We start from the raw sequence: 15,888 nt of genomic DNA, 5'->3' as shown, positions 1-15,888 counted from the left end.
CCCCTGGAAGGTGCAACTTAACAACCAGCTCCCCAAGTTAAGTGATGGCAAAATTACCCCCAGTCAGCTATACGAGGTTATCTGGTGGATGGAGTGACTTACTCTTCCCCATCTGAGCAGCCCAGACCATCGACCACGTACACTGATTTCGGCTTCATTGATACTAAGATGCACTGTCCGAAACCATGTAGCCAACACATCTGGGGCTTCTTTTTTCCAAGTGTTTGTTTATTTTTGAGTGAGTGAGAGAGAGAGAGAGAGAGCACAAGCAGGGGAAGGGCAGAGAGAGATGGAGACACAGATTCTGAAGCAGGCTCCAACCCATGAACCGCGGGATCATGACTTGAGCCAAAGTCAGACGCTTAACTGACTGGGCCACCTTGATGCCCCTGTTTGGGGGGCTCCTAACGGCAATAGGACAGTGCCTACATTTTGTTCCTCTGCTGGATCAGGCAGGATTGATCCCAATTCATCCACACAGAGCAAGTGACTTATATGGTGGCTAAAAAGAGGAAAATCTTTTTTTTTTTTTTTTAATTGAATCGACTACGTAACTGAAACATCCGGGCAGGTTTGCCGAAGCGGGACCTGACGTTAGGCTCCCGAGAACAAAGTCTACAGCACGTTATCTACCGATAGTGCCTTTTCCAAGTGCCTCAGGGCTAGTGGTAGAGCTCCCTCCTTTTTTATTTTTTTAGCCTATTTATCTGCACATCAATGAAAAGCTGACAAGAGACCAAACTTCAAACAGAAGCAAAACCTCAGGTTGTTCCAACGATGGACAGATGGACACGAATGAAAAGTGGATGTGACTCCTGCCTCACCAGGTGGAGGCTCCTCAATGAAAACGGCCTCACGAAATGAGCGGTTGGGGCACACGCTAGCAGACAGCAATGACAAGTACTTGGCTTTCACTAACCAACTGCCCACTTCCAGTTGCTAAATTAATTTACTTTCAACCTATTTAGACAAAACCAGGGAATAGCAGAAATACGCAGTGTAAAAAAAAAAAAAAAAAAAAAAGGCTCCTGCTTCACTCACCAGGAGAGAGAGTCACATCCAAGCGCACGCTCTTCCACTGCAATAAACTGGAGCCATTGTAGTGCACCGCTCGGCCGTTGCTATGAACGAAAGCGAAGGAAAGTCAAAGACAAGGCTCCCTGGCCAACACAGAGGCGGCTGAGTCACAAACGGGCCCAGGGGCTTCGGTGGCATCAGAGTAATTCGAAGAGAACTCCTAAGAGCTGTTCTCTTTCCCTCAATCTGAATTACTTCCAACTGGTATTTTATACACTTTTGGAGATTGAGATTACAAGGATATCATTTCAGTATTAAACACCCACACCCACTACTTTTTTTTTTTTTTTTTTTAAATAACAGCAATAGTAGCCACTTACTTATGGAAAAGACAAGTCCCCACTGGATTGGTCCAAGCCCCATCTCGTTTCTCTGCTTCTGTGGCAAAGCCAAAGGAAACTATTGGTCCCGTGTCGTCATCAGTATCTCCATAGGAAACAATTTCAATTTCCCAGTAAAAAGATGGGGCCTGAGGAAACACCAGAAGCGGGCAGGCAATCAGAGGGCTCAACTTGCGTTCCTGGAACTTGCTTTTTCTTTCAAATATGAAGGGAAGAGGCGAGAGACCGTGTGACTTCTCACCTGCACTGGCAGTGGTGAGGTGGCATAGATAAATGTGCCCCGGGGCAGACCGCCCCCAGCGCTGGGGTCAGCCAGGAAGGTGACAGAAGTCAGGCGTGACGAGAACATGCAGGCTCGGACAGGCGGGAACACTCTCGAGGGGCTCCAAGTGATCTCTTTGGGCTGTGACGGGGGAAAGCGTCTCATTCAATACAACTGCAAACACAAATCTTTGTACCCCCTCAACGAAGAAAAGTTTTTACTTAGTGGCATTATAATATAGGTACATCTTTTAAGAACGTAGCTTGTTTTTCCAAAGGAAAACTTCCTTTATTTAAAAAGAAAGGCAGGGGCGCCTGGGTGGCGCAGTCGGTTAAGCGTCCGACTTCAGCCAGGTCACGATCTCGCGGTCCGTGAGTTCGAGCCCCGCGTCAGGCTCTGGGCCGATGGCTCAGAGCCTGGAGCCTGCTTCCGATTCTGTGTCTCCCTCTCTCTCTGCCCCTCCCCCATTCATGGTCTGTCTCTCTCTGTCCCAAAAATAAATAAAAAACGTTGAAAAAAAAAATTTAAAAAAAAAAAATAAAAAGAAAGGCAGTCTCCATTGCTGTACCCAGCGCTGTTCTCTAGAAACCATCACTCTTGCAGCTCTTTAACGGTTCGCTCTGAAACTTACCTCTCTTCTCCTTCTATCCTTAGAATGCCATTTTTAATTCCCTTCAGGATATCGCTTCTGTGATGAAAAATGAGGTTTTCATTCCTACATCTCTCCTTCTCCTTCCACAGATGTGTGCAGGCCCTCACCCCTGCCCTGTCTTCCTGCTTGTGCGATTACACACCAAGCTGCAGACCCATCAGTGGTCACAATTTTTATCCCTGTGATTTACTATTCAGCTCAAAGCCAAGAAGTAATATTACATTTGCTTTTTTTGAAAAAACTGTCTTTTTCTTTCATAACTTTTAATAAATCTAGTCCTAAACTTCATGCTACTCTGTTGACAAAAGCACATTTTTTTAACCTGTGAGTTTTGTTTTTATCCTAAGGAAAGGGCTGAAAGATGCATACAGTGATTAGCTCCAGTGTCGTTCATCAAATCACTGTGGTGGAAACTAGAGACAATGCAGGGCAACAAGAAAAGCCTGCATGGGGAAACTGAGGCACAAGTGTATGCTGGACTATGGAGTTACTGAGGGAGAAAAGTTAGATGGTAAGACGGTATGCGCAGCACAGCCCCGTGGTCACGAAAAAGTACAGGTGACACATCCCGTGGCTATCGTGACAATGTTAACCAGATGTTGAGATTTCAGGGGACGCTTCGTCTTCTGTATGTTTCTAATTTTTTATTTTGAAATAATTTCAAATCTACAGAAAAATCACAACAGCAATTTTTGTACACTCTTACCTAGATGCACAGATTTTTCGAGATATAAATCACGTAACATACAATTCACCTGTTTAAAGTGTACATACAATACAGTGGTTTCTAGTCTACTGGAGTTGAGCAACTGTCACCGCCATCAACTTTTTAGTGTTTTTGTCCCCCTAAAGCCCCTAGCCACTAGCAGTCCCTCCTCGTACCCCTTCCCCCACAGCCCCTGGCATTGCCCATCTGCTGTCTCTAGATCTGCCTGTTCTGGACACTTCATACACAGGACATCCCGTAGCACGTGGTCTTTTGTGGCTGGCTTCTTTGGCTTGGCATGATTTCAGGTTTCTTCCCATTGTGGCATGTGTTACTACTTCATTACGTTTCAAGGCTGAATAACATCCCATCGCATATACCCGATATGCATACACGATGAAGGCATCTTCGTTCATCAGGTGATAAACGTTTGGGTTGTTTCCACTTTGGGGCTATTACGAATAAGCTAAGAACATTCACAGAGGTATCAACTCTCAACACTTCACCACTTTTGCTTTTTAATCACCTCTCAGCCTCTCTCTACATACATATGCTTATTCCTCTGTAAGACAGACTATTTACAAATGGAGTTCTGCTCCTTTGCCACGATCTTTCAATACTCAGGATGTCAAATCAATGTGCTCGGACATTCAAAGATGACAGCACGTCATCACGGAGTGCGTCCCTCCAAAGGGCTTTGTGAACGCTCGTTCTAAAGGTTACTAACGTGCCGGTCGGCATCCTTTAACGCGGTGCGCTGTGGCCGCGCACGGCACGGGGCTCACCTGTCTCCGGTCGGCCTGCAGTGGAGGCGGTGGGGGCCGAGCGCAGTCCCGGTAGAGCATCCGCAGCCGTTCACACTGTACCTCCACAACTGCCAGTCGCTCTCCTGGAGGGGAATCCACCGCATACGTGAAAATAAGTCCCACAGACCCCGAGAGAGTGCCAACCCTTCTGGAGTAGGGCTAAGGTGATACGCGGCTTCTGAGATCACTCAAAATTCTGACAGAAGAGCAAATATCCTGAGACAGCTTTGTCTACGACACACAGCTCAGCAGCACAGCAAGGTGGCCAAAGTGCACGTGCTCTGAAGTTGAGCTGCCTGGATCCAGAATCTGGCTTCATCACTCAGATATGTACCATCTCACTTCTGATAATGGGGGTTAACAATGGCACCTGTGCCTCACAAGGTTGTCACGAAGATGAAATGAAGTGACACAAGTGCAGCCTTTAGCCAAGTCCCCGGCACAGGGCGAACACACAATAAATGGAAGTTCTATTCCCATTATTGAAATTATTTTTTTAAAAAAATCTAGTATCGGGGCACCTGGGTGGCTCAGTCGGTTAAGCGTCCGACTTCGGCTCAGGTCATGATCTCACGGTTTGTGGGTTCGTGGCCCGCGTCGGGCTCGGTGCTGACAGCTCAGAGCCTGGAGCCTGCGTCCGATTCTGTGTCTCCCTCTCTCTCTGCCCCTCCCCCACTTGTGCTCTCTCTCCCTCTGCCTATCAAAAATAAATAAAAATGTAAAAAAAATAAAAATAAAAATAAAAAAATAATAAAAAATCTAGTATCTGAGGCACCCAGGTGGCTCAGGTGGTTAAGCATCCAATGTCAGCTCAGGTCACGAGCTCACGGTTCACAAGTTCAAGCCCTGCATCCGGCTCTGCACTGATGGTGCAGAGGCTGCTTGGGATTCTCTCGCTCTCCCTCCCCCACTAGCACTGTCTCTCAAAATCAATAAACTTAAAAAATAAAAATAAAAACCTAATATCTATTTAACATCTATGGGCAAGGCACAGTGCTGATGCTGGAGAATCCAAAGATACATGAACCAAAGCTCCCATTCTGGGAGGACAGAGGAGATGTGTGCATGCATTTACACATACAAGAACGAACATGGTCCAAGGCCGCAGTATGTGATATGATCTAAGCACAAACACAGGCAGGGAGGAGGGGGTGATCACTTCATTCCAGGACCCAAGATGGCTTCATAAAGACAGCATTAAGTTCAGTCTTAGAAAAGACAGGGTTTCAATAAGCAGAGAAGGAAGGAAATTCCAGGTGGTCTGGCAATATGGGAAATGGTCTTGGAGAGTCAGGAGTCAGAGGTCTTAGGAGTACCTCGTTTGACACACAAAAATTAACGCGAAAATGGATCAAAGACCTGAAAAAACCTTACAGCTAAAACTGTAAAACTCTTAGAAGAAAATATTGGTGTAAATCTTCAACTTTGGATTAGGCCACGGCTTCTGAGATAGGACACCAAAAGCACAAGCAACAAAAGAAAAATGAGATAAAGTGGACTTGACTGAAATGAAAAACTTTTGTGTTTCAAAGGACACTACCGATGAAGTGAAAAGACAACCCACAGAATGGGAGAAAAGAATTACGTTATTATATCTGATCAGGAACTAACAGAGCTAAAATTGTAAAGAACTCTTACAACTTAACAACAAAATGACAACCCAATTAAAATGGGCAAAGGATTCAAACAGACATTTCTCCAAAGAAGAAAAATGGCCAAAAAGTACACAAAAAGATGTTCAACATCATCAGTCATTAGCAAAACGCAAATCAAAACCCCAGTGAGATATCACTTCACACCCACTAGGCGAACTCTAATAAAAAAGACAGGTAACTCCAAAGTTGGTGAGGGTGTGGAGTAATTAGGACCCCCATACGATGCTGGTGGCAATGGAAAATGGCACAGCCACTGTGGAAAACAATTCCTCAAAATAGAAAGCACTTCCTCAAAAGTTAAATGCAGGATTACTATATCACCCAGCAATTCCACCCCTATATAGGCCCAAGGGAAATAAAAACATACATCCACATAAATTCTCGTATACACGTATTTACAGCAGCATTATTCATAATAGCCAAAAAGTACAAACACAAGTATTCGTAAATTCATCATTGAGGTCTATGCATAATGGAATGGGATTCAGCCATAAAAAGTAATGAACCTCTGAGATCTGCTACAACATGGATGAACCCTGAAAACATTATGCTAAGTGAAGGAAACTGGACCAAAAAAGGACAAATATTGTACGATTCCACTGATGTGAAATACCCAGAAGATGTAAATCCATAGAGACAGAAGGTAGATTAGAGATTATCAGGAGCTGGGGGAGGGAAAAAGGGGGGTTACTGTTTCATTGGCAAAGAGTTTGTATGTGGGAGGATGAAAAAGTTCTGGAAATAGATAGTGATGAAGACACAGCTCTGTGAACACACTAACACTTCAAAATGGTAAATTGTATGGTATGTGACTTATACCTCATAAAAAAAAAAAAAAAAAAAAAAAAAAGAGGTCCTAGGAGAAATAAAAAGTAGTCCAGGGGCACCTGAGTGGCTCAGTCAGTCAAGCGTCCGACTTTAGCTCAGGTCATGATCTCACTGTTCGTGAGTTTGAGTCCCACGTCAGGCTCACTACTGTCAGCATGTGAGCACAGAGCCCGGTTCCCATCCTCTGTCCCCGTACCCCGCCCCCCCTTTCTGCCGCTCACCCCCTTGCGCTCTTCCCCCCTTAAAAAAAGTAGTCCAATGGAAGTAAAGCGCAGAGGTTGTTTAGGATATTGGTGAGAAATTTATTGACTTATACCTCACCGACAGACACTTGGCACCTAATGCGACCCAATGATACGGATTAGAAGGCAACAGGAAAGAGGAGACAAAGACCAAACAGATTTAAAGTGGAGGAAGAAGCGAGGCAAGGCCATGGGGTGTGTGGCCCCTGTCCTTTCTTTACACCTGGAGTGGGACACATGTTCAGGTATGCTTCCCAGGGGACAAATCAAAGAGGAAACCATTCAGTTACAAGATTCATGAAGTCCGTTACATATGTATACTAGTCATAAAGAGCCCAGCTAACTTTGATAAACACTTTCTGATTATTACTGTTCAAATTTATATACAAAATACCAGATGATCCAGGGAGTGACGTGGGCAACAATGTCCTTACAATAAAGCAGTAGCCAGTGTCGGGCAGATATTTCAAGGATGATGGCTAGAATCCTATCAGGTAAGGGAAAAGCAATTCTTAGGGGGAAGAATGGCAACTACCTGGTGGGGGTGAGGCACATCTACCATAAGATAGGCTTAACAGAAGAGGAGTTTTTACGCTATCTACTGTGAGAATAAAAAGTTTCTACACTTCATATTCAGGAAAGGCAAGACTGACTGTACTACAGCCAGAGTAACAAGTAACAGCCAGAACTGGCTGTGAACTCATTCCAATCTGTAAATGACAACTTCACAGTGGTAACTATGCTCAGGAAAGCCAGCCTCTCGGTGACAGCTCCATGCTCTTGAGGGCCACTCAAAGCAGGCCTTCAGGAAGCTAACTGTGACGTGGAAAGGCAAGATGCAAGCAGTAAAAGTTGGGAGAATAACACACGACTAAACACAAGAGAAAAAGCACCTGGCTTATGAAGCTGGTAATGGAAATGGGGAGGAAAGGGCTAAATCTCAGGAGCATTTCAAAGGAAGAATAGAACATGGCAACTGATTGGATATGGAAGGATAGGAAGGAGGGCTCTGTCACATTTGACTCCATATCTGAGCCTCAAAAATAGTCTGAGTATGACCTAAAACTGGGAAGTCAGAAAGGAGAGCTGACTCTAGAGGAAATAATGACTGGTTTTAAATGTGGGGTATTCATGAGGCTGGGGGTCCCTCTAAGAGAAAGAGCTGAGAGGCCTGGATAGCAAGGGAGGGAACGCCCACAAGCAGAAGCCACAAAATTGAAGGTGGGTCAGGCAAAGCTTAGAGCAGGTCGGGGGCCCCTCCCATCACAACTGCCCAGGCTCACCTTCAACTGATGATTCTGACTTTTGGGTGGAGCTTGGAAAGCATTTTAAACCTGCTTCCCAGGGATTCGTATGAGGTTTCAGAGTCTGAGGGGAACCTCTGGCTCAGGGAATGTGTAGATTTAACAAGGTAGGGAGAAGGAAACACACCTGAACCTGAGAAGTTCTGGCTTCTGCAAGAATAAAAGGTGGGAATTTAGGGGTTTCTATATGCTTTTTCTTCAGTATCAATATGTTTCCTATGCTATTTCAACCAAGGGATCCAGTTAACTTCACAGAAATATTTCTTCATGGGAAAAAGCTCTGTAGCATAGTGCTGAGACCAAATGGAATTAGGTATTCTTTTCCTTGGATTAGGGAAGCTATAAAATTGAGATGGGGTAAGTCAACATGACAATGGCCAAATCTTCTGCTTCATTCCAGATGAAGTAAAATACTGGAAGAAATTCATTGAAAAAAATTTTTTTCATTTGAAAGATTCAGATAGTGTGTATAAATTTCACATGACATTTTCATACACAAAATAAAAAATCTTGATACGTTAAAAAATAAAAATTGAAGAATTCTTTCCCTTCTACCCACCGTCTTGAGTCATTTATTAAACAGCACTTGTTGTAAGGACAGTCTAAGACTCTCTTGTGGGCTAGAAGAATCCACTGTAACCCAGATGTAATCTAAACTACAATCCAAAGTAACCCAGGTCCAGGGTAGGTTTGTTGACTATTCAAGGTTAAAGGACTGAGAAGCCAGCAAACTTTCATATGTACTTTAAACCTCAGAGCTCTTTCTGGTAACCTAATAAATGAATTATTAAGGACAATTATATTTGACATAAGACATCATTTTCGGATATAAATTGATGTGTATAAGCTCACAGTCGTCTCTTTTGTGGCAATAAGTACTTCCTACCTATTTCTATCCAACTCTTTGTGGCAACAGAGTTCTTTTCCATTAGGAAAAATGGGTTAGGTGGGTTATTGTTAAAACCATTTGAGACCACTGCTCCAAATTACGACAACTCTTAGCTTATACATTAAGTACCAAAGTTAATCTCACAGATCAAAACTCCCTTATTCTATAATATGTATAAAAGGATACTCAGAGTCCTACAGAAAAGTGACTGATTTATTGAGCAAGTATATGCTTGCTAAAAAATCACTAATGTATGTCTTACGATGCAACCTAGGCTAAGAACATTAAAAAGCAGAGGCAGGGAACTAAGGCCCAACCACAAGTACAAAGCCAAGTTACAGGCAAACATTTGGTCACAAGCAATTTCCCCCGAGAAGCCTAGCAAATTCTTTTCCTTCTGTCCTTATTCTTATGCTCGGGGTCTCTCTGAGGTTTATTAGCTGGCTCCACAGCACTATCCTTAAAAAAGGAGGAAAATTTGAAGAGTAAAACACATACAGAGTAAAGAGAGCAGAGACCAACCCACAGAAATTGGTGCCATGTGAAAAAAACCAAAAATGTAAGGACAGTAAAGAGATAAGGGAGTGTCTGAAAAAGCAACAGAGAAATGAGAAATAGTAAATAATACGGATAATAAAAATGACTCACACACATGGAGGATAAAACCAAAACCATTATGGGAGTTAAAGGTGCTCATTTATTAGTTACAGTTCATGAAAAGGCCAGCTCTAGCGCACTGGAGGACGCTAATCTGACTGGGAACAATTTCATGTGGAGTCCAATTATATCCTTGGGGACAAACCACACGTTTTCCCTTAAAAACACCCAGGCCAACTACCCATTTACAAGACCGGTGAAGACAAGAGGACACATTAAATGACACCACACAGATACAATCCACAGAACCCAGACTGTGGGAAACCCTTCAAAAAAATAAACTGCAAGGCAAAAAAGAACATGATGAGGGGAATCTAGATTTTGAAAGGAAATTCAAAGACATAGCAATGAAGTTACAATGTAAGAATTTTATGTAGATCCTGATGCAAACAAATACAGAAACAAGTATGACTTTATGAGAAAATTAGAAACTTGAATGCTGACCAGATAATAATATTAAATAACTACTGTTAATTTTTCAGATGTGATAATGGTATTGTGGTTATTTTCTTAAGGGTCATTTTTTAGGGGTGCCTGGGTGGCTCAGCCGGTTAAGCGTCCAACTTCAGCTCAGGTCATGATCTCACAGTCCATGAATTCGAGCCCCGCGTCGGGCTCTGTGCTGACACCTCAGAGCCTGGAGCCTGCTTCCGATTCTGTGTCTCCCTCTCTCTCTGTCCATCCCCAACTCATCCTTGCTCTCTCTCTCTCTCTCTCTCTCAAAAATAAATAAACATGAAAAAAAAAAAGTTGGTCTTTTTTAGAGACACATACTAAAATATTTAAAAGGATATCTAAAAATATAATCCAGGAGGGTATAGCATATATGAAACAGGACTATGAGTTGTAACTGTTGAACTTGAGGGTTCATTATACTAGTGTACCTATTTTTGTGTTTGTTTAAACTTTTCAACACACACACACACACACACACACACAGATGGATGTTAGTGCAAACTCCTGACTGAATTCAAATGTAGCCAGTGACAATGGTCAGAAAGTATCTGCAGCCTTATGGGTTCATAGATAGTTCTAGCAAGGAAACAAATGCAATGAAATTAATGGAGGACACTGACATGGTCCTCAAGTTAAATTTAAAAATGCTGGTTTCCAGGGCACCTGGGTGGCTCAGTCGGTTAAGCGTCTGACTTGGGCTCAGGTCATGATCTCACCATCCGGGACTTTGAGCCCTGTGTCAGGTTCTGTGCCAACAGCTCAGAGCCTGGAGCCTGCTTTGGATTCTGTGTCTCCCTCTCTCTCTGCCCCTTCCCTGCTAGCACTCTCTGGCTCTCAAAAAGAAAATAAAAACATAAAAAAAAAAATTTTTTTTTTAATGCTGATTTCCTACTTTGCATGTAGTAAAAGCTGTTTACATTTCTAGATCTGAGATAAAAGTTGTGATAAGTGCTGTCTGCAGAGCTCAGCAGTTTGATGTGTGTGTGTGCGCGTGCGTGTGTATAAGTTCACGCACGTGGGGCGCCTGGGTGGCGCAGTCGGTTAAGCGTCCGACTTCAGCCAGGTCACGATCTCGCGGTCCGTGAGTTCGAACCCCGCGTCAGGCTCTGGGCTGATGGCTCGGAGCCTGGAGCCTGTTTCCGGTTCTGTGTCTCCCTCTCTCTCTGCCCCTCCCCCGTTCATGCTATGTCTCTCTCTGTCCCAAAAATAAATAAAAAACGTTGAAAAAAAAAAAAATTAAAAAAAAAAAAATAAGTTCACGCACGTATACACAAATGTTAGCATTCCATCATCAAATTGGAAACGTACTGACAAACTCAATAAAGTCGGGTGGAAAGGAAAGCCACAGGTACTTACCCGCACTGCACTCCTGGGCTACTAGGTTGAGCACTTCAACAGCTGCGGGACACTGTTGTATGAATTCTTCACAAAACAAGCTGTCTTCTAAAAGCTGGGCCATGACCAGGCATGCTCTTAATGTTAAAAGATTTACAATATTTCAAGGTCATCAATATTCATTCTCTAACAAGTTAACTGTGAAAAGCATTTCAACCAATTCTGTCCCGTAATTTACAAAAAGATTCACACTCCCCATCCCTCTTGCTTTTTTTTTTTTCCACGCTCCCCCGAGCTGGAGTGGGTCTAACCTTCCTTGTGCCCCACAGTAACTGCTGACACTGCCGACAAGCAGAGAGGGGGAAAGCGGTTGCCGTCTCTCCTAAATGCAGACACAGAGTGCCACGCGAGAAATCAGCATCATCTCTTAACAATGCTTCCTCATCTGTGCTCCTCGGGCAGTATTAGTGTTCTGGGAACGAGAGGGACCCAAACGCTTGGAAAATCTGTATGCTGATCTGTCACCTACTTCAAAATGCATCTTAGAACCTTCTAAGAAGTCCCATCGCCAAAAGAGAACCTTGTTACCGTTGTTTTGTGCCAAATAAATGCATTCGCAAGAAAATGCTACTCTTCCTTCTGACACCAACAGTTGAGGGCGTTCCCTAGTTTTCTCGTCATCGGTTTGGAAAGCGACAGACCAGATGTATGCTAATGTAGCCCAATCCATTTACACAAGGTAGAGTGGCAGAAGGATTCCCGGGACAGAACAAAGTACTTTTACCAAAGCAAAGCGGTGGAGCCTTAGACACACTTTCCATAGACCACATCTTGATTGCTTACTTATTTTCTTAGGGGAACAGCTAAAGTGTTTCAAAGTGTAGAAATTACACAATGCAACAGAACTTGCAGAAATTGGGGAATGCGACAAAAAGGTAGTCAACAAAGCTCAAGACAATGGCCTCCGTTCTCACGTTGGCATGAACTTCACCTGTGGACCCACTAAGCTGGGAGTGGAGTCCCCCCGCCCCGCCTCTGTGGCCTGGGTGCTCACCTTGTTCTTATTTCAGCCAGGAGCCGAACGACTGCCATCACAGGAGCTGACCCATCTCCTGTTGCAGGAAGTGAGGTATGAATAGAGAGACTTCCCTCCTGAGGAAGCAACATGGACTGGACTGCCTGTACTACCTTCTCAGTAATGGACAGTTTATGAAGAGGCAGTGCCTGATGGTGGTGGGGGGGGGGCATGGCAGAAAGTTAAATTCAAGTAGTTAGTTTATAAGAAATGAGGGCATTATTATCTGGAGTTAATTCTCCCAATTTCAGTTAAAAAAATAAAATCACCATACAGAAAATAGCAAACTAGACCAAAACAATTAAAAATATAACACACTGTGGAATATTCCTAACCAAAGAAATGAATCTCGTCACCTAGGTGAAATTTTCACATAAATGTTACTATTAAATAATTATGCCCGATACATAAATATGCATCCCAAGTAGCATTTAAGATCACCAGGTATTTGTGCCTCTGCACTATGAATGTGCATATTGCTCATTACAGTATGGTTACCATTTGCAGTGACATGTGATAATGCATTTAAAAATCACCTTACCTCTGATCTTGGAACACAAAGTCTAGACAATGGAATAGTCAATGTGTCTGACGCTTGCGAAGTCTTTCTACAGTCTATGGGTGGGAATCTGACTGTAGCTATACCTTCCTGTTCGTTGATAGAAGCCACTACTCCGATGCTTCCTGATATTCCTCTACCTAAAACCTAGAGACAACGATGGATTAGAACTACCGACCAGCAACGATGGTGTTCGTAACGCTCTCATGCGACAGGCGGGGAGGAGCAAATTCACAGCTGTTGTCAGTTGGCATTACAAGAATGCAGGAATTACTGCATGTTTATTACAATGCAGGTACCATGCACTGAATGGGAGTTAAAATAATAGGCCCTAAAATCTATGTCAAGGTCATCACAAGATTGGACAGACTCTCAAACTCCCAACTCTAAAATATTAGTGACACCATAGGACACAAGTATTACAGTTAACATTATATAACACTGTACTAATATTTAAGTAATCTGTAGCACAGTGTGGATTAGAATTCGTGAGTTTCTCAGATTCCTTGTTTAGCTCAAAAGAACAAGGATCTTTGTCCATTCGGGTGGATGATGCCATCTAACAGATGATCAATTAATCAATGGATGCAGTGACTTGGGGAGAGCAGTGACTTGGGAAACGCTGGCTGGTTACCTGAACCTCAGACCCTATCTTGATGGTCTCTTTGAATCCTCCGAGAGCACACAGTGCCGCGACAGCCTGGCGGGCGATTCTCTGAAGTTTGGCGAGTTTCCTGCCACTGCTGCTGCCGTTTTCCAGAATGCTCTCTGCGTATTTCCCCAACTGTGGAATGTACATCAGTGCACGAGACAGAACCTACATTGAAAAAGCAGCCATGTAGTAGGAGTTAAAGCTTTAGTCATTTTTGATACTAAGAGTGATGAAGTGTCTGTAACAGTGCCTGGCTCCCGTGTCCCGAAGGAACTTCGGTTATGGGAGGGATGAAGTAACTACGAGGTATGACCATTGACTGATGCCATATCTGCCTTATAGAATTAGGACTGCACACACACAACCTCAGCATATGGGACAAACACTGTGAAGTCTTAACCCGATGGAAAACCATCACAGCATACTGCCTACATCTCAATACCCACTTTCTTTGAGGACATGCTATAAGGCACTCACTTGAAAAATGACAGTGGGAAAATGGGAATTGATTACAGATCCCCAGATTTTAGGAAACTAGACTTCTGTTTGTAGTGATGAATTACTGATAGAGCAGTCTGTGGGTATAAATCACAGGGACCTCCTCAGGACTTAGTAAATACACGTAACAAATCCAATAAACCAAGGCTGTGTGATTTCCTAGTGTCAGTACCAACCAAACACAAGCAAAGAGAAACAAGGAGTTCCGTTCTTTCCCTGAGAATACAGTCCGGTCTTCTGCAAAATTAGAACTGGCAGCGACAGGGGACATAGATTAACAGAGGTGAAACCACTAAACCAAAGCAAATATGTGGTGTTGGTGGGGGTGCGAGAACAGCTAACCAGTCTGTCTGGCCAATTTGGGAAATCTCTCTTTACTAGAATAGGACCCTTGCTAGGCAGGATTCAAATGCTGAAACAGAACACAAACTTCCTCCTCGCTTCCTCGATTAGGCAGTGACACCGGGCTAACCTTTTCTGCTGTCGTGGTCCATATCTGAGCAGCATTTGACTCGGGTGCCATCAGCAAGCTATGAAGCAAGGCAATCACCTCTGCGGCCATGCTGTTTGCCACGTGCCCGCTGATGAAGGGTCGGACGGGGTCAGTCCTGCAAGCGTCAGGAGGGAAAGGGTCAATGCCCAGGGATGGTTAAGAATGCAGATGGGGGGCTTTTAGGGTTATCATCAGATGGAAAATTTTTCTAATCATACAGGAAAAAGTGGATTCATTGAGAAAAAGAGATGCTAAATTATCATCAGGAAAAGAAAAATCACTTCATTCATATTCCTTCCGGTAGCTGAAGAATCCTCTGAAACAACACACCTCAACCTTGAACCGCGTAAACTGTCAGGACTGAGGGAAGACGCCTAATTCCTGGCTTGAAAGAATAGAACACCTTGCAGACTTGTTGGAGGCAATACTCACTCCTCTCTACTCCTTAGAGGTTACTGTATACAGTTGGGCTGGTGGGAAGTATCGTTTGGAAGAAACAGAGGCAGTAAGACCTGAGTTTACTAATGCTCAGAAAAGCCGTAGCTGGTGTTCCTGGTGGCGGCCTTTCTCAGAAATACAACCCTCTGGCTATAGCTGCCCACTTGGCCAGCAGTGCCACCCTATTTACCCGCCACAACCTCGGCTGGGTATTTTAAGCCCTCAGTCCTCGTTTTCTGGCAGGTCGAGGGGATGACAGACGATAAAAACCCAAACCACAAGTCCATTACAAAGCAGCTCTGAAAAAAATGCGGACAGGGAAAGACTACCTTGCGAGCTCCGAGTTCCTCTCTCGGCAAATGGAGGTCTGGGCGGTTTTCTTCTTGTCGCCTGTGGACAGTCCGCTCACGGTCTCTGGGTTGATGGACTCTACAGGTGGCCCAACGCTGACGATGAGGCCAGACTGTGCCCACTTGGTTGCCTTCCGAAGAGCGGCTGCGGCCTCTTCTGTAATCACTTCACAGCAGCCGCCCTGGAGGGAGGTTTGAGACAGTCACCACACTCAGCTCCCTTACCTGTTAAAGCCTGCTTCCCGGTTACCAAGGCAATCCGGGCCCATTTCTAAAAATTCACATGTCAAAATACTATGTGTAGAAAGTTAATTTCCCATAAACATCCCATGTCCTCACCCAGTCACACAATTGTCAGTCCTCTAGATTTGTTTCCATGCGGTTTTTGTTTTTTTTTAATGTTTATCCATTTTTGAGAGAGGAGAGACAGAGCATGAGTGGTGATGAGGGGCAGAGAAAGAGGGAGACACAGAATCCGAAGCAGGCTCCAGGCCCTGAGCGGTCAGCACAGAGCCCAACGCGGGACTCGAACCCATGAACCATGAGATCATGACCTGAGCTGGAGTCGGACGCTTAACCAACTGAGCCAGCCAGGCGCCCCTATTTCCATGCA

General features: G+C 44.1%; 1 protein-coding gene across 6 annotated transcripts in view; it reads right to left on the bottom strand.

Moving 5' to 3' along the window:
• HECTD4 (HECT domain E3 ubiquitin protein ligase 4) overlaps positions 1-15,888 on the bottom strand; it is a 195,351-nt gene that overhangs the window by 43,105 nt on the left and 136,358 nt on the right. For all 6 annotated transcript variants that reach the window (XM_058691661.1, XM_058691662.1, XM_058691664.1 and 3 more), the window contains 10 exons: positions 15,255-15,457; positions 14,467-14,602; positions 13,479-13,661; positions 12,827-12,991; positions 12,265-12,434; positions 11,232-11,347; positions 3,824-3,927; positions 1,660-1,821; positions 1,398-1,546; positions 1,042-1,121 (listed from right to left, as the gene is read on the bottom strand). In XM_058691661.1, the coding sequence (XP_058547644.1) occupies positions 1,042-1,121; positions 1,398-1,546; positions 1,660-1,821; positions 3,824-3,927; positions 11,232-11,347; positions 12,265-12,434; positions 12,827-12,991; positions 13,479-13,661; positions 14,467-14,602; positions 15,255-15,457 (1,468 nt within the window). The remainder of the gene's footprint in view (positions 1-1,041; positions 1,122-1,397; positions 1,547-1,659; positions 1,822-3,823; positions 3,928-11,231; positions 11,348-12,264; positions 12,435-12,826; positions 12,992-13,478; positions 13,662-14,466; positions 14,603-15,254; positions 15,458-15,888) is intronic.

Source organism: Neofelis nebulosa, chromosome 11 (assembly GCF_028018385.1).
Source record: "Neofelis nebulosa isolate mNeoNeb1 chromosome 11, mNeoNeb1.pri, whole genome shotgun sequence".
In the NCBI taxonomy this organism is placed as follows: Eukaryota; Metazoa; Chordata; class Mammalia; order Carnivora; family Felidae; genus Neofelis; species Neofelis nebulosa.
This window is presented reverse-complemented; position numbering and strand designations above follow the sequence as displayed.